Consider the following 21,406-nt stretch of genomic DNA (forward strand, 5'->3'; position numbering starts at 1 on the left):
GGCCACACCCTCCATTTGGGTGAAAAAAAACCACTGGCAGTAAATACAAATCCCCCTGTAATCAGTGTTTATTTTGCGTTTTTAGCATTTGTCAGACAGAAAACGTTAATGTTAGACAGTCGTTTCTGAGCGATGATCGCCGACATTAGAAAAACTTGGAAAAACTGGGGCCTTATGTTCATATAGCCTACCGACAGAGAAATGGGAGAACGACCCCACCTAACTGGATTACCTGGTAATGTGTGATATCTGTCATCTATTCATACTTATTCCATAATGTTAAATTAATTAATCATGACATAAATACAGCATGAAGCTTAGCCAGCATTAACCCTTTTATTATAAAAAAAAATACCTACTGTCATTTGAGTGCGTCATCAACATTCACTACTTTGACTTTATAACATGAATATGGATTTTTTAACATTATAACTAACAACTGCGACGGCTGAGAACATTAGCATCACAGTTTAAAGTGGACATCTTTGTCCACCCATTTTGTGGCTTGTAGCCAAACATTTCTTTGGTTTTTATCCCTCTCTCTCTAGGGGAGCAGAGAAAATCTCAGAGTTTTATCTTTTAAGTTGTTTGAAGAACGATACTCAATGCAGCAACTTCTCCTTTGTTTTCACCCATAAGGGGGCGTGGCCTTATCAGTGACACAGGGTTACTGTCTTCCATACTGTAGCCAGCCACCAGGGGGAGCTCTACTTGCTTTAACTTTCACATTTGATTAGATGTCATGGCGTCCACTTTTTAATACAGCCTCATGTTCGTGACTTTAAAGAAACCCTCACCTGAGAGCCTCTCAAATGCCCCTCCCCCCTCGCCCCACAGACCTCTTCCACATCCAGGCGCTGTCGTCCATGTTCCTCCAGGTGAGGACGGCGTTCGGCCTGCGTCTCCAGTACAGCTGGACGGAGTTCCGCCTCTACCTGCAGGCCGACGAGCTGTGGAAGGACGACACCGTGGGGCTGTGCGGCACCTTCAACGGCAACATCCAAGATGACTTCCTGTAAGTTGACCTCTGAAACCTCCCACGCCCTTCTTAACCCCCACGCCCCCCCCATAGTAAAAAAAAAAAAAAAAAAAAAAAGGGAGGGTACTCCTGTTTCAGAGGCAGGGAGGGAGGTGACGGTGAGGTGCTGTAACTCTCTCACACTCTCACTCTCTGTAATGCACACTGGCATCAAAAGCCTCGCTCTCTGATCAGCTCTTTTAGTCCGGCCAGATGAGCGCCCAACTGGACACGCCACTTCAACAAGGAATTTACTGTTAGTGGAATAGGGGCTCCACTGTCGCCTACCGTAATGGCCGACCATGAAGGGCGGATGTTGTCTACCAGCTGTAAATGGATATACATCGCAGTTGGTGGGTGAAGTGGTCGTATGCTGCTGGAGGGAAAGCTGGAACTCACCTGGCTCAAAGCTCTAAGGAAAAGACTCTAGGACTCTAGGATGTGAGAGTTTAGTTTGAGGGATTAACTGGATTTAAATAAGTGTATTTAGTCAGGAACTCAGGCGGCCATGGACTGTGCTAAGCTTATTCATCAATGGTGGCCTGAGTGGACTCATAACAATCCCTGTATCAATCAATCAATCAACCAATCAATCAATCAATCAATTAATCAAACAAACAAACAATCACCAACCAACCACCCTATCAATCAATCAGTTAATCAATCAATCAATCAATTAATCAATCAATCAATCATCAACCAACCAGCCTATCAATCAATCACCAACTAAGCAACCAGCCTACAATCAATCAATCAATCAATCAATCAATCAAACAAACAAACAAACAATCACCAACCAACCACCCTATCAATCAATCAATCAATCAATCATCAACCAACCAACCAATCACTCAATCGCAAACCAACCAACTAAGCAACCAGCCTACAATCAATCAATCAATCAATCAATCAATCAATCAATCAATCAATCAATCAATCAATCAATCAGTCAATCAATCACCAACCAACCAAACAACCAATCAGCTCATGGCTCTAACTTCCTTCTCATATCTCATTGTACAGTGTATAATGACAATAAAGGGCATTCTATTTGAATCATTTTTACGCAGACATGTGAAATAAGTAGTCACTGTGTTGTTGTAATGAGTCTGATCTGGTTTTTCCTGTAGGTCTCCATCAGGTATGATAGAAAGCACTCCTCAGCTCTTTGGAAACGCCTGGAGGATCTCGTCGGCGTGTTCGTCCAGCCTGAGTCCGCCTCAGCTCGACCCGTGTGACGCGCACCAGCAGGCCGGTCAGTTCCCACCTCATCACAAAATATATATGAAAGCAATGGAAATAAGAATGCATCTTATAAATGCATATAATTATAAATAATGCATTATTTCTTCAGACTAGTTCCAAGACTGCAGAAAAGAAAGAAAGATTCATTACGTCACTTTATTTTGACCATTCGTTTTGAGATATAACCATAATCTCAGGGTTCAAAAAGCAGCAGGTAACACTGACTCTAAAATACATTGAACATCAGTATAAGGATCAAATCTGTGGAACAGCTGTAGTGAATAACTGAAAACCAAGCGAGTTCAAACAAATCTTTACAAACAACATTTGTATTCGAAAAAAAACAAGAAATGGAAACGGGAAACAGACACAAGAATGAACAATGTGCCTCGTTAGGATGATATGCTCCTTTTTTTCTGTTTTCTTCATAATATGATTGATAAATTACAAAAACAAACAAAGAAAAAGGGTTACGACTAGATACGTTTTTATTAACTTCATCCTACACACTTTCAAACATGGAACGGCTATTTATGTTGTTATTTTACCTTAACTTTATTTATTTGAACAGGTTAAAACAAACAAAATAAAATAAATAAATGAAATTGAAAATGAAGTGGTGGTCTGCTGCTAGAAGGAAAACTGGAAGCTCTTTAAAATAGTTTAATTTTATGAACTGACTGAATGTTAATTAGAGCATTTTGTGTTCTAAACAGATATGTTGAGAGGTCAGGATCTCAGGTAAACACAGACTCTTCTAATCTTATTTCAAAGCTGCAGAGAAGCTGCAGAGGAGTCATATTTGTCTCATTTTCCACCACTTTTTTTGCAGGCAGATCATTTATTTTAACTAAATGAAGAATTATAACGTTGTTTATATGTAACTGAAGTTTTAACTTCTATTTATTGTTTTTTAACTCTTTTTTATTTGGCATATACACAAAAGCTCAAACACAACAAATACATAGGAGATGCACAAAAATATACAGTTACACTTGGTTCATATTACTTTTTTTGTCTGTCACATATCAGATTTTTGCACGTACAACATGTATCCTATGGTCCGTTCCTCATGACCTTCACCCGGGTCAACTTCAGCAAAAGCACTTAGTATTTTATCGCATTAAAAAGCGATGTCAGACTCCTGTTTTGACTCCTTCGCCCCCTCTCCTGCTCAGTGACCTACGCCTCAGAGATGTGTGACGTCCTGAACCGGGACCTGTTCGCCCCCTGTCACGAGTACCTGAGTCCGACGCCCTTCCACCAGCAGTGCCGCTCGGACACCTGTAAGTGTGGGGCGCCCTGCCTCTGCTCGGCGCTCGCCCACTACGCTCGACACTGCCGCCGATTCTCCATCATCATCGACTTCAGGTCCCATGTTCCCGACTGTGGTGAGTCCTCAGGCGCATTTGGTCTTCGGATAGGTCTGGTGTGAATCCTAATATTCCCCCAAACTTTTAATAGATTTGTGAATGTGAATGAAACATCAATTAAGTCAATAATTAATACGTTAAGCAGCAACATGGCAACAGCATTGCAGTCCATGTGTAAGTAAGCATAAAAACTTTAACAATGAGCTTTAGGGACATTTTTTGATGTCAGGATGATGAGTTAATGTATCTTTTAGTATAATTTTATAAAGACAATTTCCTCCCTTGTACATTCCTTGAGTCTTTCCTTGTCTTCTCCCTGAGTCGACTGGATTCAGTCCAGTGAATGTTTCTGTCTAAGTTAATATAGTGTGGAGAGAGGAGTTTGTTGAAATGTTCTGGTCCTCCAACACGGCCATAAACCCCCTGACCTTCTCTGGAAGATTTGTGTCTAGGAAACTTTTCTCTTCTTTTAAATGTTGCAACATTCAGTGTTTGTTGTTGTCGTGTCAGTGCAGCCTTTGTCTGAGTGTAGTTGGTAGAAATGAATGATGATCTCCTACCAGTACCTCACTAAACATCCACATTAAACTATTCAAAAAGTTCAGTCTGAGTCACTTCAGACTAAAGTTCTTGCCCACAGTAGACATGTTTAGTCTTCTTTTTCTTCATTTTTCATTCTTTATTTTTCTGCTTTCATGCCGCACTATTCTCTTGATGCTACAAGTCGCTAGCTACCATTGAAATGTGTTGTTACTTACTGCTAGAGTTAACGCACCGTTAGAGGGGGACTGTTGCTCAGTAAGTAGAGGGAGTCACCCATGAAACAAGAGGGATTTATGGTTCGATATTTGTTGAAGACGTTACACATGACACTGAACCCAAAGTTGCTCTGTTGTCTGGTGTGAATGCTTGTGCGTCTGTCTATTTCTTTTTTTGTATTTTTTGTATATTCCTTCAAATTTTATATAGTTTTTTGTATACATTCTTGTCTAATTCTGTGCTACTGTGCCAAAGAAATTTGCCATACAGATAAACAATGCCTTATACTCCCTGTCTTATTCCATATGAATACCAAGACCATTTGCAATGTCTTAGTCTGAAGCATCGTGTTTCACTTTCTCTTCAGTTTTAACCTGAAACAGACACTAAATCCGAGTGGACTTATGCAGAATAACAGACAGACATGTATATAGTACTAGAGACCCAGACTTGAGTAAAAGTACAAGTACTCTATCAAAAAATGTTCTTTAGCAAATGTAAGTACTAAAATATTGAACAATTTTTGTACTTAAGTATTACAAATAGTATAACTGTGTTAAGTGGTTATTATGTAGAAAGTGGTCAAATGTTTAAATATCATTGTTTATATTATTTCAAATGGTAAAGCTAAAGGACGCAGTTCAGCTGTAGCAGCAGGACAAGGTGACTAGCCTCAGGAGCAGACTGTCCATTCACAAAATGCTACATGAAAGATGAGCTAAAGTTAGCTAGCTAATGTGAACTCCTTAGCTAATTAGCTAACATTAAGTTAAATAACGTTAGTTGGGCACTAACTATAAAATAATAATATTATTAATATTCACCAATAGTAACCGTTACTCTGATATACAGTTTTGTATATATATGAGCATCTTGTTAGCTTGACGTTAACTAACTCCATACATACACACACTACACTGATACACACACACACTACTATACATCTATGATAACAAAACTATCTCTGTGGATTTATGACATAATCAGAAATCTTTGAGTCTTGCTTCTGCATCATCTTGTCCCTGCAGCCGTCCCCTGTCCCGCCACCATGCAGTACGGCACCTGTGTGTCCTCCTGCCAGCGCCGCTGCTCCTCCCTGTCCGTCCCGCAGCCCTGTGGGGAGGAGTGCGAGGAGGGCTGCGTCTGCCCCCCGGGGTCCTACTACAACCAGCGAACACACACCTGCGTGCACAGGTAACGCACTGGTGGGGGCGGGGCTTCCAAAAACAATAAATCAAACAGATGCAATAGTTTCTTTCTCTTAAAACGCGCTGCAGACTTCAGCATTAAGTCGAGGTGGAATCAGCTGAAGCCCGTTAAACGGCTGGAGTCACTCCACCAAACAAATCCTCTCAAAGTGATATTTGTCTCTGCTCTGCGGCTCGGGTCAGCCTTTAAGTGGAAAGCCTTGTATCTCTCTCTCCCTTTCAGCCTGACTCTGCCCTGGAAGACATGCAGCTTAATTCCTCTTAAATGTCCCAGGTTTTTACATCCTAGTGCGGCGCGGCGCTTTACTTACCATGTGATAGGGTTACAATCGAGGAATCCACCGTGAAACCCCCCTTTCATTCCCACTCGGACTCTGGACGACACAGATACCTGATAACCAGTGAGAAAGAATTTGTGGTACAGAGGCTGATGTGTGGCGTTGGCCTATATGTAACAAAGGCTTTTAGCTGCAGACAAACACACATGGAGCCAATGGAATTATTATTTGTCATAAAAATATCTTCTCAACAGATTCAACACCTTTAGCTCTGATTTAAACCCTCATATCAGCCCCTTACATTTCCACCTACTCTCTGTTTGAGGTAACACAATCCCCTCTTTAAGGTAAATCTTTACAGTGTGGAACAAACCGAGCAGTGTTTGGTTCACATCAGCCAGAACCTGGTGAGTATATGTGGATTCAGGATGTTTCCGCACACGTTTGCATTGGAAATAGTCACATAATTTTGCATCCCGCCCAAACTCTTGCACATTTTACCTTCTTATTTTGGTTTTTAACTTTAGTTATTTAAGCACTTTAATTTATTCTTGGTTTTATTTCGTGTGCGTTTTCAGGAGCGAGTGTCCCTGCAGTTTCCTGGGAGCCGATTACGAACCGGGAGATGTGATCATGACGTCAGCAGGTGTTCAGTAAGATCCTCCTCCCTCGTCTCTGTCTTTCGCTTCCAAATGCTCAGAACAATCTTATTCCACGTGTTAAAAGATTAAAAGACAAAACTAGAAAATAACCCATTTCTGTGAATGATATGCTACGTCTAGAGTCGGCTAAAGTTTATGTTTTGCTTTGGTGTCAGATTTAACTCTTGTTAAAGCAAAGCCTCCAAAACCTCCTGTCTGTCGCAATCCAGACATTTTTAATAACAAGATGAAATAATAAAATAAAAATAGACTTTAGTTACAGCATCCTGGAGGTGTAAAATATTTAATTATTTGCTACAACAAAACAAAAAAGAACAAACACAAATTTGGTTTACTTTTTGACATAATGAATGCAGTCGACCAGAGAGATCACTCTGGTTGTTAGTAGCCCTTCCTAGCTTCTTAGCCTGCCAGCTAATAGTAGCCCTTCCTAGCTTCCTAGCCTTCCGACTAATAGTTGTACTAATAGTCATCCAGCTATTAGTAGCTCCTCCTAGCTTGCTAGGTTCCCAGATAATTGTATCTCTTCCTACTTTCCTTTCCTCCCAGCTAATATTAGCCCATTCTAGTTCCTAGCCTCCCAGGTAACAATAGCTCGTCATAGCTTCCTAGCAGCCCAGCTAATAGTAGCTCTTTCTTGCTTCATAGCCTTCCAGCGTCTGTAATCATTGTAATTGTTGTTGATCTCTGGATCTCTGGTTAAAGAACCAGAGCATGGAAAGACAAACAGAAGGTCTGAAAGTAAAGAAAATATCATTTTCGTTTTATCTAAACATTCAAATTCACAAATATTTCCCCAACAACACGATCCTCTCCAGTAATATGAAAGTATACGTCGCTGTTGCTCTTCTGTCCAGCACCATATGAAGCATAAAAGATTTGATTGGTTCAGGAAATCTTTGCTGGAACATAATCAGTTCCTGGAGCAGCTTTCCACCTTTCCACTTGTGCATCCTGCTGTCTAGCCACTGGTTGAACCCCACTGTGGCCTTTCACCAGGTTAAACAGAGTCAGAGAGATCACTCTAATTTGTTGTTGATCTTAGAGAACCAGAACTTTAAAGTTAACAAACTCTTTTAAATTTGCATTTCATTGGAACATTCATATCCTAAAATATTTCCATGTTTATATTCCAATGCTTTATTTTATTTCTCTGTTCTCCTGCAGGCTCTGTCTGAATGGTAAACTAGTGTCCCAAACCATAGAAACTGGTAGGTCACTCATTAAATAATATTTTATTCATTTCCTATTTTCATTAACTTAATCTTTTATTCAGTGATATTTTACAGTTTCTCCACAGCACCCTAAATTTCTGCTTCGACCTTTGCAGACAGACTGTGTCCACCTGGTCAGCTGTACCAGAACTGCTCAGAGGGGGAGGACGGCCTCCTGCCAGGAAGGGGCGTGGCCTGTGAGCACACCTGTGAGTCCTTCCTGCTCAACCTCACCTGCTCAGCACACGAGCCATGTGTGGCCGGATGTACCTGCCCTCCAGGGTGAGTCAAAAAATGTCAAAAAATGAGTCACAAGTAACTTGTAGAGCTACTGGTGACGTAGCTGTTTGCTCTTTTCTGCTTTGAATGTTGACATTTTGTAGTTTATTTAAACGGAAAGACTCCAGACTTAACTTTCCACCACGACACGCTTGTAGGTGGAGAAAGTGATCTGGCTTCCAAGCTCGGGTCAATGTGTTTGGTCTGTGACACATCAAGCCAACAGTCGGTTGTTTTCCAGCTCTGGGCCGTCGGTCAGCGTCTGCAGCTCTAGTTTTACTGTTGGCACCGTTGGTACGAGTCAGATCTCTCTTGTGTGTTTCCAGCATGTTGAATGGGGTCAGAGTCAGATAAAGTCTGACTCTGGCTGTACAGCACAGAGAACCAAAGCATGACAAGATAAACAAAATAACACACTTTTTTTTAAATTTCCATCTAAAATCTAAAAATATCTCCTTAACAACATGATCACTAGAATGAATGAAGTGCATGTGCATCCAGGAGAGGACAGCTCTCTGCAATAGTTTGTAGCTCTTCCTAGCTTCCTAGCATCCCAGCTAATAGTAGCCCTTTGTAGCTTCCTAGCCTTCCAACTAATAGTAGCTTTCCCTTACTTCATAGCCGTCCAGCTAATCGTAGCTCTTCCTACTTTCCTAGTCTTCTAGCTAATTCCTAGCCTCTCAGGTAACAATAGCTCTTCTATCTTCCTAGCGTCACAGCTCTTCCTGGCACCATAGCCTTCCAGCTAATAGTAGCTCATCCTAGCTTCATAGCCATCCAGCTATTTGTAGCTCTTCCTAACTTGCTAGGTTTCCAGCTAATCATAGCTCTTCCTAGTTTCCTAGCCAGCTAATATTAGCCCTTTCTAGTTCCAAGCCTCCTCGGTAACAATATATCTTCATAGCTTCCCAGCAAATGGTAGCTCTTCTAGCTTCATAGCCTTCCAACCAATAGTAACTCTTCCCACATTCCTACCTTTCCAGCTAATAATAGTTCTTCCTGTTTCCCCTTTTTTATAATGAATACTGACTTCTGCCTCTTGTTGGTATGAAGGGTTCTCTCCTCCTCCTATCACCTGCCGGTTGTCCAAGTATGTTTGGTGGCTTTAATTGCCGGTAGTTACTTGTTTAGGACCAAAGAGCAGATGTGATGGAACTCAAACAGGCTTTCGTGCTCAGTTGTTTGGTATGAAGATGAATGACGGTGACATTTCCATTGCCAGGCAAAGGTTAAGAAAAGAGTGTGTCATCAAGGCTGAAGTTGACCTCACCGGGAGTTGTGGGTTCAGATTTGTTAAAATCTCTTCCCTCTGCTGCAGGAGGACGCTGGTCACCACATTAATCATGATTTACCTCTGCACAATACATGCAGTCAGTGTTTGGTTGAAACCTATGTTGGCCACCATGAAGTACTAAGTTTCAGCTGCATTTGGCCCTTGGTGACTTCAGATCCTTGAGATCTTTTCTTTTTTACTGAACTAAACACTTAGACATTGGTCATACAGCTGTTTTTCTTGAGGTATGATTGTGGATGATTGTGCATGCTGCATGGGCACCATCAATTTTATTACTGTTTATCAAGCAAAACCGTGTAAACTTTCTTTGCTGTTGAGAGAGATTTAATAAATGTGTCCAAGTTGGTCAGAGACTCTTAAACGTTTGCTCATATTTTGCGATGAACATGTCTCTCCAGATCATCTGTGGGAGACAAACGTCCTTAAAGCCGTCAGATGAGGCTGGCAGACATAACGGAGTAGATTACGGTCATCTGATCCCTCTAATCCTCTCTGGCTGTCGGCCTGAAAGGAGGGTTAAGTGGTTTCATTCTGTGACATCAACCAGGAGTCATCCTGATTACAATATGTACAGGCAGAGTTCAGTTTAAACACGGCCTATCTTATGACACATTTGCACAGATTACATAACTGATTGATGGCAGCTCTGCCCCTGAAAAACAGGACTATTGTATTAAGCTTTTTTGGGTCCTTGAACCCTAATGCAAACTGGGTGTATAGTTAATATTTTTTACCCTTGTTTTTTTTTATATATATATCAGAAAGAGAAAGGAACATAATGTTGTGAGAGAGGTTTGCAAGTGTAGTTTCGTTTATGCGTGTCAGGCTACGGTGCAGGGTACAGAGCTATTAATAAAACTAATAAAAGTAGGTAGACACAGTTTGCCTCATTGGGTCTTTGCTTAAACTTTGTAGCAAGAAAAAACACGTTAATATAAAAATGACCCATCTGTGACAAGCTGAAACAAGGACAACTGAACTCACACAGTGTCAAACATGTACTAATTTTCTAAAGATTACAGAACAGAAACCTTAAAGAAAGGTAACTGGAGTTGCTTGAAGACGTTCATCCAAATATCTTCTTCAGTTCTAGAGGACTGTCCTCTCTGGCTAAAATGTGGACATTGTTGCCTTCAAAGGAGCGTCCTTTGTCCTTCAGGTGTAGCTGGTCAGTTTAGAAAAACCTCAAACCAAGGAGGTGGACTTGGATATAACCTGCCATCAGTGTAGAACACAGTCCTAACATCTGTCTCCAAAACGTTTCACCCCCGTTCACACTTTGAGACCAGAGTGGGTTGTTTGAGTATCATTCATCAGGGAAGGAGCACATCTGTCTAGTCATTAACAAACACTAGTCAACCAGGTTTCTGAGGAGTTACAGCCACAGATTTCGGTATTTAAACCTCAACTCCCCCACCAGTCCTTTGGAACTGAAAGCTTCTTTAAGAGACTCTACAAGTCCAGTTGCTGTTCTTTAGCATTCTGACATGATAACTGAATATAAGCCCAACAGAACTCCTACAACTGACTGGGAGCTAGTTTAAAGACCTCAGAACTGGAGTAATGTGCTCTGATATCTTTGTTCTGGTCAACATCTGAGCTGCAGCTGTTTTGGGGAAGTCCAGTCAGAAGACTGTTATAATAGTTGAGTCTGGTCTTGGGGCCAGATGTTAAGACTGTATTGTAAAACCAATGGTAGATTATACCTCAGTCCATCTCCTCTGTCCAGAGAGGAGCTACTTGGATCAGTAGCAAAATGGCTTCAAGAAACTCTACAAGTCCTTGTTTTCAGCTTTTTTAAGTGAATTATTATTTTTTTCCAGTGTGTGGAAGTGTGGAGGTTACACCCTGATTAAAATCCTCCTTCTTCTTAATGTCAGTCCAAATATCACCTGTTTGGGATTTCTGACTCAGAGAAGTGTTTCGTCTCACATCCGGAAATCCAATGACATGACGAAAAGGTCAGTGAGGCACAGAGATGTTCTGTCTCACGGGCTGTGATTCATATATCACCGTTCACCACGTAAAAACCACATGACCTTTATGGTGACGGCAACAATCCCACCACCACCACCACCACCACCTCCGGATGAGACGTCAGGTGTTCGATAACTCCCTGGAATCTGATAGTTTGTGAACTAATTTCTTGGTAAACACGGACACAAAGAGATCTCATTCATCCTTCCATGATCACTGCATCAAATCCCAAGTTAGGCTATCGCCAAAAAATGTGACTTTCAGGTGTGCACCACCCACACATGGCTCCTGATTAAAAGTCCCCTCTAGTCATTTAGATCTGAAGAAGCTTGGCTGAAACGTTTTTGTTTTTTGGATAAACCATGACCTGGACGACTGAAAACTTTTAAATCAGATATCTTGTACAGTTTTATTCCAGTTTATTCCAGATGTTTGCACTCTTTAACCAGCTAGAATCCCTCGAACGGTAGAGACGATTCAGAAGATGGAGTTAGCTCTGAAATCAGCAGGTTTTGTAGATTCTTTCTAGATTTGCTCTAGTAAGTCTCGAATGGAAGACAGTTTATTTACGTTGTTTTATGCAGATAAGTATTGGTCTGTCTTTGTTGGTGATGGTGGGATCTTAGACGTGGCAAGAAGTGGCAACAAATAGAAAGATTGTGTAAATAAATGGATTGTGCTGCACAGAAACAGGTTTTTACTCTAATTTAGAGTTTTTCGAGATTTAATAACTGAACGTTTTGGTAATGACAGTCAATAGATTAATATATTGTAAATGTACATGTAAGAGATATTTTTTAACTTTCTATTAATCCTATGAACATCTCTGCTTCCTGCTTAGTTCAAAACTCGGTTCACATAGACAGTAAGTGCAGATAACTTTGTTTTTGTTGGGAGAAACATCTGACAGGTCTTTGAAGTTGAATCTTCATTCAAAAGATCAGTTTCTTTATTCATTTCTACTCCTTTGTATCTTCTGCTGCTTTTCTGGGAGTTTTTTGTCAGTTTTGACGCTACATGATGCATTACTGCCCTCTGCAGGATAAGCTTATTTACTACGACCACACTTGACATTCTGCTTGCTTTCCACGGTAGCTGGGTTTACACGGAGCTAAATATTCCAATCAGAATCGGTTTAGAAGCTCAAACCAAATAAAAATGCTCCATATAAACATCTCAATCAGAATGAACAGACTCAAACCGACTGAAATTTCAATTTTCAGGAAAGTAAACGGTGAATCAGACTGAAATCATGCTCCGTTCTATCTGAGCATGCTCTGTCCTGACATAAATGCCCAGTGACGTTTCCTCAGGTGAAAATATGGCAGCATCTAAACAGAGCACACAGAACTTTCTCTTCTTGGGAGGGGGCATGGGCAGAACGGGCAAACATCTCAAAGCACCAACAAAAAGGCTTCTTCTGTACGTCTTCTCCTCTTCAGTGTTTCCAGTAGGAATTCCAGTAGGAGCGCTTTAGAATGAAGCTGTTGCTCTACAGTTTTTCTTGACTGGTTTGGCTCATTTCTTGAAATAGAAGCTCACTCTGCAAAACAGTCTCACAGCTCAGCACGACACCAAGGCTCATATCTCTCCCAAAACTGTTCAGTCATGCTTCAAAACTAAATTCAAGAGTCAAGAAGGGGTGACGTCCTCTTTTTTTAGATCTATAAATGTGTCAAATTCAAACACTGAACCAATTTCAAACTTGTCACACTAGAACTTTGTTGTACTAGAGCCTCAAACATGTTCATATGGAATTTGTGTTGCATTCCTCTGTTTGTTTTTTTCCCGGAATTAAATCTGGTCACCCTATGCAAACACCAGATCAGAACAGATCACTTTACATGTAAACGTGACTCTACATAAGAGTATTAGGGCCATTCATTTGAAGAAAAAAAAAAGCGAAAATTTTGAGAAAAAAGTCGAAATTTCGAGAGAAAAAATTGATATTTAGAAAAACAAATCGAAAGTTCAAGAAAGAAGTAGAAAATTTAAGAATAAAGTAATACATCGTCATAAAATAGACCTTCAAACCAGCAGTTTTTCTGTACAAGTGCAATAAATAAGAAATGGATCATTTAGGGTAATATTGTTTTTTGACTCAATTTGTCCAATGAATTATCAGTCACCTCATGTACATATATAGAACTTGTATTTTAAAATGCATTTAATTTTTGTCAGTGAACTAGGTGGACTTTTGCAATATATCACAGTATCAAAATATTGCAATAATGTATCCAATCATGACTCAAGTATTGTAATACGCATCGTGAAGTCCTTGCCAATACCCACTCCTATTACTTTCTAAAGTATGGGCTGTGCCATAGTCGTAATAACAGAAATGTTAAGAAGGAAGGTTTACTAGAAAATCATTCAAAAGTGCTGATGTCTCACTTATGTCATTGTCAGTTAGTATTCGCAGGCCTGTACCAATTTAGTTTCCAATGAAACACTTTCAACTGGATTTTTTTTAAAGCTTCCACTTCCATTAAAGCTCCAACAGAGATGGGCGGAGCCTGCTCAGGCTATTTATGTCTGGTTGTAGTTGAAAATAATGTAATCAGTCTAAATGTTATGACAAATCTTGCAGTATCTCTGGCTTTTACTCAAGACATGTTCCCTTGTATTTTCCTTCCTGCAACAGCCTCACCTGCAGATGATATGAATACTACATTTAGATTCTAATCATGCAAACAGAAAAAAAAAAAACTCTAGACTCAAAGTCAAATACGTGGTATTCGTCTGTAGCAGGACTTTAAAAACCTCTAATGGGAAATAATCAGCCGTGGTGGCGACAGATGAATCCATTGTGTTTTCATTCACAATGGCACACTTTGTTTATGATCAAAATGTAGACCATTCATTCATTCATTCCTTCTGCGTCAATTAGCCCACATGAACTCATGTGAACCTGGACTTTCAGGTGCAAAACAGAAGCATGCGGCTGGAATCTGGTTACAGGGCGTCCACACAGTGATGGAAATCTGTTTGCTCGGTTTCACCTTACTCTGGAGTTTAAGCAAAATACAGTGAAGATGAAGGTTGGTGATGAAGATGATGCCGTTTATCTGTTGACCTTTAAAACAACAGCAGCTGGAAGAACATTTTGAGGCAGCGGAGACCCTGAAATACAAACGTGGTTCATGTGTTTTATCATATTACCACAAAATTTAAAAACCATAAGTTCGGGAAAATATACAATTCGAGTAAGTACGTTATATTTACTGGTTTTGAGGGAGAAAGAAGTCAGTGTGTGTCCGACTTAGATCTGACTCTTGGCCTGAGAATGCAGACAAAAAGAAAACAGATTTATATTTCTGTACAAAATTTGTGTTACAGAATTTTTCTTGTGCAGCTTTGGTTTCATATCCTGATTCCATATAAAGATTTAAAGCCAATGTACATATAAATAAATATATTTTACATGACATTACACAGAACATTTCCTGTCATATGACTTTATATATTAAATGAAGCAGTATAGCAGTATAACTTACCAGAAAAGAGAATAAGTAAAAAATAAATAAATACAAAATAAAATGAGTAAATAAATAAATGAAAATGGGTAATAAAACTCACACGTATCCATATTTAAACACATATCTTCATATACATAAAAGCACATATATACATATAAATTAAGGTTTAAAGATAAAGTATAAAAACAGAACAGGTAAATATAAAGTAAACTAGAAGTAAATAAGGAAAAGAAAAGGTAAATAAAATATTTATGATATTCATAATACTAACAAAAGTATTCGCAATGATATGTAGATAGTGTCTATGATTGGCAGTTTTACAAAATCCACTATTTTAACATCCTTTAGAGATGTCCTCATTAAGTTTTCTTGACTCCTGATCCAGTACCAATCTTTTAATACTGATATCGACCAATCTGAGTCCAGATCTCGATCTTAAATAAACTAAAAATCCTGATTCCTGAAGTCTTTCCTTGTCTTCTCCTAGAGTCGCCCGGATTCAGTCCAATAAATCTTTCTGTCAAAGTTAATGTAGTGTGGAGAGGGGAGCTCGTACCTTGGCTCCAGAAAACCTGGGTTCCTCTACTCCAGAAACGTTCTGGATGAGGTCCAGCACCGTCCTTTGAAATAGCTGCCTCACACTTAAAAGACATCCACAGGGAGTTTTTCCTGCCACTGTCGCCTTCAGGCTGCTCTGCAGGTTTCAGGCTGGTTTTTGTAAAGCGTCTTGAGACAATTTGTATTGTTATGGAGCTTTATAAATAAAAATGAATTGAAACCAGCTCCATGGGGTTAAAGTCTAGAGTCTGGGCCATGGTCCACTCCATGTTTTCAAGCTTTCCATCTAGTTTTTATCCTGAGGTAGTTCTGGTAGAGCTTGGACTAAAGTTTTGGGTCATTATCTTGATGTAGGATGAAGCTCTGACTATACCATTAATAATTAAACTGAACCTCGTGGCGTGTGCAAAAACTGGCTCCACACATTTTAAAACCTTCACCGCCAGCTACATCTTCTTCAGCCACTTTGACACCGTCCGACAGAATGAGATTCAAAATGAAGCCTGTGTGTATGAGGATTTATTCATAATGCGCACGTAGGTCAGGAGAATGGATGATTTCTGCATCTTTGATCGGAGTAATTGATACGGCAGCTTGGCGGGTGGATAAAGGAAGCTGTTAACACAGTTTTATCTGTCGTGTAACTCTACTCAGATGAACCTGAGGTCTGTGGCGGGACCATTCACTATGTCACTTCATTGTCTGCGGCCTCGCCAGTGGATGTAGCTCAACTCTGGATATTACAAGATACTTATCAGCTTCGCCTCGCGGAGTGGAAAGCAAATGGAGGGATCCAGACAAAGGCTGTTTCTCTGTCTATCTCTGAGAATCCTAATTGTCTAGTTTTCTCATGTAGCCAACGAGTGTTAGCGCTTTTCATCCGCGGTCGCCCACCCCTGAAACTCGCTCTCATTTCCTGGCAGATCCCCGGTCGGTCGGGACGCCAACATGCTTTGGCTCGTCCTCTGTCGTTCTCCTGGCTGGAGACTGTCCCCTTATCTGGGTTACAGATGAACACGGGAGCTCCGCATGATGATTATGTTATAACTTGATAGCGTGCTGTTAGCTCGCAGCTCCTGGATAATAGCAGCCATTAGAGGGCGGTGAGTTATTTGGTGCTATCGCTGGACCGTTCAGAATTAGAACCATCAGCTCATTGAGGAGGGTTTTCATTCAGATCATCAGGTGGGACCACACCTGCTGGTCCGAGAACTTCCTTGGTATTGACTGTCGTTAGCCTAATAGCATAATTGTCATTTTTGGACTTACTATTAATCTTTAAAAATACCAAATATGATTTAGGTGGTTATGTTATGAGGCTAACGAAATGACCTCTGTGATAAAGTCTCTATGCAGAAAAAGCATGTTATTATCTCTGATGTGCACATTTTGAGGTTTAATTAAATTAAATCAAGGCCATCAGAAGTGTTTCCAGTCAATGTAATGGGACTTGGTTTGGTTTAAATGAGAGACGTCATGTTTGGAGATGAAACATCTAGTTTCTTGGCGGTATGACCCAAAATATATTTCTACCGTAAAAACTGTAGTCTGCACACCAGATATTTTTTGTCATTCATAAAAAGCTAAAATTGGGGACATTTTCAGGGACAGCTTTAGCCGCTGACAGGTCATTCAAAACGGGGACTTTCCCCAGACATCGGGGACGTCTGGTCACCCTGAAAAAAACAAACAAAAAAAAAACACGCCACCCCTTTTTTGGCACAAGTCTTCTCGTTCTGCTGCTTCATTTTTCAGACCTTTCCATCTTCACCATGTGGGTTTAGAAGTGCTACATTGAAAATGGTCCTTTTTGTTTTGTTTTGCAGATTGTTGTGAGGTGTTTTGTAGTCGCTGTTTGTGTCGTTTTGTTGTGTGATGTGTTTTGTTGTCTGCAGTGTAAAGAAAATTGTGTTGGGTGTCGACTCCAGGAAGAATAGCGATGGCCTTAGCCAAAAGATAATGTAGATCCAAATAAATGAAACGAAAAAAGAACAAGATGAATGTTTAGTCATGAACAAGTCAAAGTCGTGACCTGAATCCAATAGAAATGTTGCTGAAGGACCTGAAGCATCAGTTCATGAGAGGAAACCACCAACATCTCACAACTGAAGTGATTCTGTTCTGATGAACGGGATCAAACTCCTCCCACTGATCAGAAGTTACTACAGACATTTAGTTAGAATGAGCTCACAGCAGATACTGGAAACACTTAGTTAAGCAACTCACAGATATGAACAAATGATTAGTTCTCTAGAATAAATAAGCACAAAAGCATAACATTTCTGTTTCATTTTTTTGGTTGGGTTCTGTTTGTCTGTTTGTCCGCTGAACTTTTGTGTCATTTTTGTTCAGAAATGTAGAACATTTTGAGCAAATACTATTAAGCTTCTTTTGAATGTTCTTTGGTTGTTTGAATGTTATACACCTAAACTTTTGGAAGATAAAGGAGCAAGAGTTACAGGATTTTACCCAGTAATAATTCTTAGTGGTTGAATCTGAACATCTGAGCTCAGTTTTGTGGTAAATACCGAGCTTTGAAAATGTTCTTCTCTTCGCCTCCAGTCTGCTGAAACATGGAGACGAGTGCTTCGAACCTGCAGCCTGCCCCTGTCTGTGGAAAGGGAAAGAGTATTTCCCCGGCGACAGAGTTTCCTCTCCCTGCCACCAGTGGTACGTTCACACACCTCCAGTGTTTACAGAAAACCTGCCTGGTGTTTCTAAGAGATCTTCACATATCAGCTTTCCTTCTCTCTTCGTCCAGTTTTCCTCGTGACATACAAATTTGCGTTGCCCTCGCTAAACAATATCTGTCAGAATTCAGACAAATCTCCAACATAATTTCTCCTGAAAGAGTCCCGAGGTTGTCAGAGCGTCGAAAGTGGCCACCTGATATCCATAATTCTCTGTTATCACAGGACAGGAAAAAAAAAAAACGTGAAAACAGAGCAGGCCCTTGTATGAGTCTTTGATTCCCTGAGCTTCAGACCGTTCATCGCTGGTGAAAGGAAACACTCTCCCAGTGATCTCAGTCATTCTCCCATCCTTCCATTTCTCCTTCGAGCTGCAGCCAGAGAAGAAGATGTAGATGACAGCCTAATAGCTCAATAAGCGGCGATTCAGCCTTTGACAATTCACCGGCCACTTTTCGGCCCCGTCTCCACAAAGGGAGGCCATTAGACGCGGAGAAAAAATGTCCTCCTCGCTCTAAGTGGGAACAAGTTGATGCCGAATCACTGAAGCTTTGCTGTCTTTGTAGCGTTTGCCAGCACGGGACGTTTCAGTGCGTGTTCCGTCCGTGTCCGTCCATGTGCACGGCTTACGGCGACCGCCACTACCGGACGTTTGATGGACTCCTGTTTGACTACGTCGGTGCATGCAAAGTCTACCTGGTGAAGGTATCTGCTCTAGATTATTTGAACCCATCAACTGTTTTGGATCATGTTTTGGTGTGGACTTAAACGCAGAAAAAGGCAGTTTTCAGACAATTATTCACTTAATTATTAAAAAAAATAACGCAGAAAATGGAATAATCCTTTAAAATTATCAATTAAAACTTCAGAAAGGTTAAAATGCAGTAAGAGAAATGTTATTTTTTGTAGCTGTTCAGACATTTGTGGTACCTGTGACAGTTTCGTCTCCTCCACAGAGCAGCACTGATGTGATGCTCAGCGTTACAGCGGAGAACGTCGACTGCTTCGACAGCGGAGTCATCTGCAGGAAATCTCTCCTCATCAACATCGGGAGATCCTTCGTGGCGTTTGACGACGACACGGGGAAACCAGTAAGAGTTAATGAATTCTGGAGATTTTCTTTACACAGTCTGAGAAAATACTGGAAAAAAACTGTTCAATATGTGCACTTTAAGGTCTTTAATGTTCAGCTAATTGCCTCTGTGCAGAATCCGTCCAGTGTGATTGACAGGAAGCAGAGGATGTTCATCTGGCCAGCTGGATACTTCACGGTCATTCATTTCCCAGACGAGGACATCACCGTCCTCTGGGACCGTAAGACCACCGTCCACATCCAGGCTGGTCCTCGCTGGCAGGTAGGACGCTGGTTCAACAACCTTTGTTGCTAACAGGCATTAAAAAAGAGGATGTAGTCTTTGTGTTGCAGGTTATAATTGTCTCTAAAACATTTAAATAAATATTAAAAGTGATGCACGATTGTTTAAAATAATTAGCAGCAGAGCAGAGTCGTATATTACAGAGAATTTGTCCAACTCAAGTCATGGGCGCCATGTTTGCTACATCAGAGGTTAGATTCCACAGTGTAACTCTATGGGGTGGATGTGCTATGTTGAAATAAATGTCTTATTTACCATTAACCGGCCTATAAATGTTATTGCCAATGTCTGTCAATATGTAAAAGGTCCTCACTTAAATATCCCAGCGTCTACTTACTTTAAATATCTTAAATGAGCCTGTAAAATGCTTTGTAGCTCAATCACCTCATCAGTCATGGAGCTGTGTTTATCTTCTCCTCAGTCTCCGTGTTCATCCATCACCGTTAAAAGGTTGAAATTAGTCAGAAAAATGATAAATACTCAGAAACAGTGAAAATTAAACTAGTCTTACTGTTATTTAGCATAATCGTTATAGTGTTAGCACGCTAGCCTTAATAACTTAGTAGTAATTGAGGTAGTTATAGGTCTATCTACATGGAAATAAATTACATGAACACATGGGTTTCACAGTATAAATGACGCTAGCTGCTATTTTTCTAAGCCTTTAGTCTAAATAACTAGCTAGCATAAGGTTAGCATAAGGCTAGGTTAACTTCAAACTTCATTTGTAAAGTGGTGTTGGGTGTTTTTGAGATCAAGGTTCACATTAATGATGGTATGACTTTATTTTTCTACATAAAATCTTAACAAACATCAAACAGAGACATTGACATTTATCTCATCACATAATAGGGAGAAATCAGCTGACATCCAGTTCTTCCTTTTAATCTTCAAGTTTCAAATCTTTAAGTTTCCTCCGTGTTTTCCTGAATATGATGTTAGGACCAAAACATTCTTGAAGAACTATCTGCATAAAACTGAGTTGGTGATGTGTTCAGGGGAAGTTGAGTGGACTTTGTGGAAACTTCGACCTGAAGACAGTGAACGAGATGCGGACGCCCGACAACATCGACTCCTCGACACCACAGGAGTTTGGAAACAGCTGGACGGCAACAGAGGTGAATGAAACGTCCCCAGAATAATTATCGACATCTGTTTCTCATTCACAAAACTGTTCATGCTAGTTCACTGACCACTAACTGAAGACCTTATTTGTGTATCTATCCTGAAAGTGTTTTATTTATTATGTGTGTGTATCCCCAGTGTGTGAACAGTCCAGACATCAGACACCCCTGCAGCCTCAGTCCTCTCAGAGAGCCTTTTGCAAAGCGTCAATGTGCCGTGTTGCTCAGCGAGGTCTTCCAGACCTGCCACCCAGTGGTGAGTAACGGCACAACAACACTTTGTCCTCAACGGTTCAGAACTGTGGTTCCCAACCTGTGGTCCGCAGCCCCCTGGTTGGCCTCAAAGGTACTGGAAGGGGGCTGCAAAATCATTTCATTTGAAATGTGGGTGTCGTTTGTGTTCTGTGACATTGTATGTCAGATATCATATGTTTAGGTATTTATTTATTTATGGCATATATATTTAAGTATTAACAGATTTATTTATTAATTTATTCTTAATTACAGCAGAGTTGGTCCTCCATAAGACACCAGCACCATGACATCTTAATATGATCCTCTGCAGCTTTTTTTTTTTTTAAAGGAAAAAGTAATTTTGTTTCTTTGACGTTATCACTTTTGCTTAAATTGAGGTTTGATCAGGCTCAACCTGAGCAGAATTTACACAAACACGTTTGTGTTTATTTGTAAGCCTGTCAGTTTAATGGTCCTTTGATATTTGGATTTTGTTTGGATCCTTTGGATTTTGTGTGTGTGTGAACAGTTCCTTGAAAACTATACCACTGAAGGTGTTGCATCATGTTACAGATGCTGTGTTAGTGGCTGTGGAGCTTCCAACATGGGCTCTGAGACGCATTATATGGCTTATTTAT

The 21,406-nt window shown here is 40.4% G+C and overlaps 1 protein-coding gene across 1 annotated transcript in view; it reads left to right on the plus strand.

The window, feature by feature from the left end:
* The window catches only part of otog (otogelin), a 69,854-nt gene that overhangs the window by 22,627 nt on the left and 25,821 nt on the right, over nucleotides 1–21,406 (plus strand). Inside the window, exons 18-30 of the mRNA XM_047580776.1 lie at nucleotides 838–1,015; nucleotides 2,149–2,273; nucleotides 3,442–3,654; nucleotides 5,424–5,589; nucleotides 6,460–6,534; nucleotides 7,711–7,754; nucleotides 7,874–8,039; nucleotides 17,907–18,014; nucleotides 18,601–18,739; nucleotides 18,991–19,125; nucleotides 19,243–19,389; nucleotides 20,409–20,528; nucleotides 20,674–20,790. Coding sequence (XP_047436732.1) covers nucleotides 838–1,015; nucleotides 2,149–2,273; nucleotides 3,442–3,654; nucleotides 5,424–5,589; nucleotides 6,460–6,534; nucleotides 7,711–7,754; nucleotides 7,874–8,039; nucleotides 17,907–18,014; nucleotides 18,601–18,739; nucleotides 18,991–19,125; nucleotides 19,243–19,389; nucleotides 20,409–20,528; nucleotides 20,674–20,790 — 1,733 coding nt within the window. The remainder of the gene's footprint in view (nucleotides 1–837; nucleotides 1,016–2,148; nucleotides 2,274–3,441; nucleotides 3,655–5,423; nucleotides 5,590–6,459; nucleotides 6,535–7,710; nucleotides 7,755–7,873; nucleotides 8,040–17,906; nucleotides 18,015–18,600; nucleotides 18,740–18,990; nucleotides 19,126–19,242; nucleotides 19,390–20,408; nucleotides 20,529–20,673; nucleotides 20,791–21,406) is intronic.

Source organism: Mugil cephalus, chromosome 3, assembly GCF_022458985.1.
Source record: "Mugil cephalus isolate CIBA_MC_2020 chromosome 3, CIBA_Mcephalus_1.1, whole genome shotgun sequence".
Taxonomy (NCBI): Eukaryota; Metazoa; Chordata; class Actinopteri; order Mugiliformes; family Mugilidae; genus Mugil; species Mugil cephalus.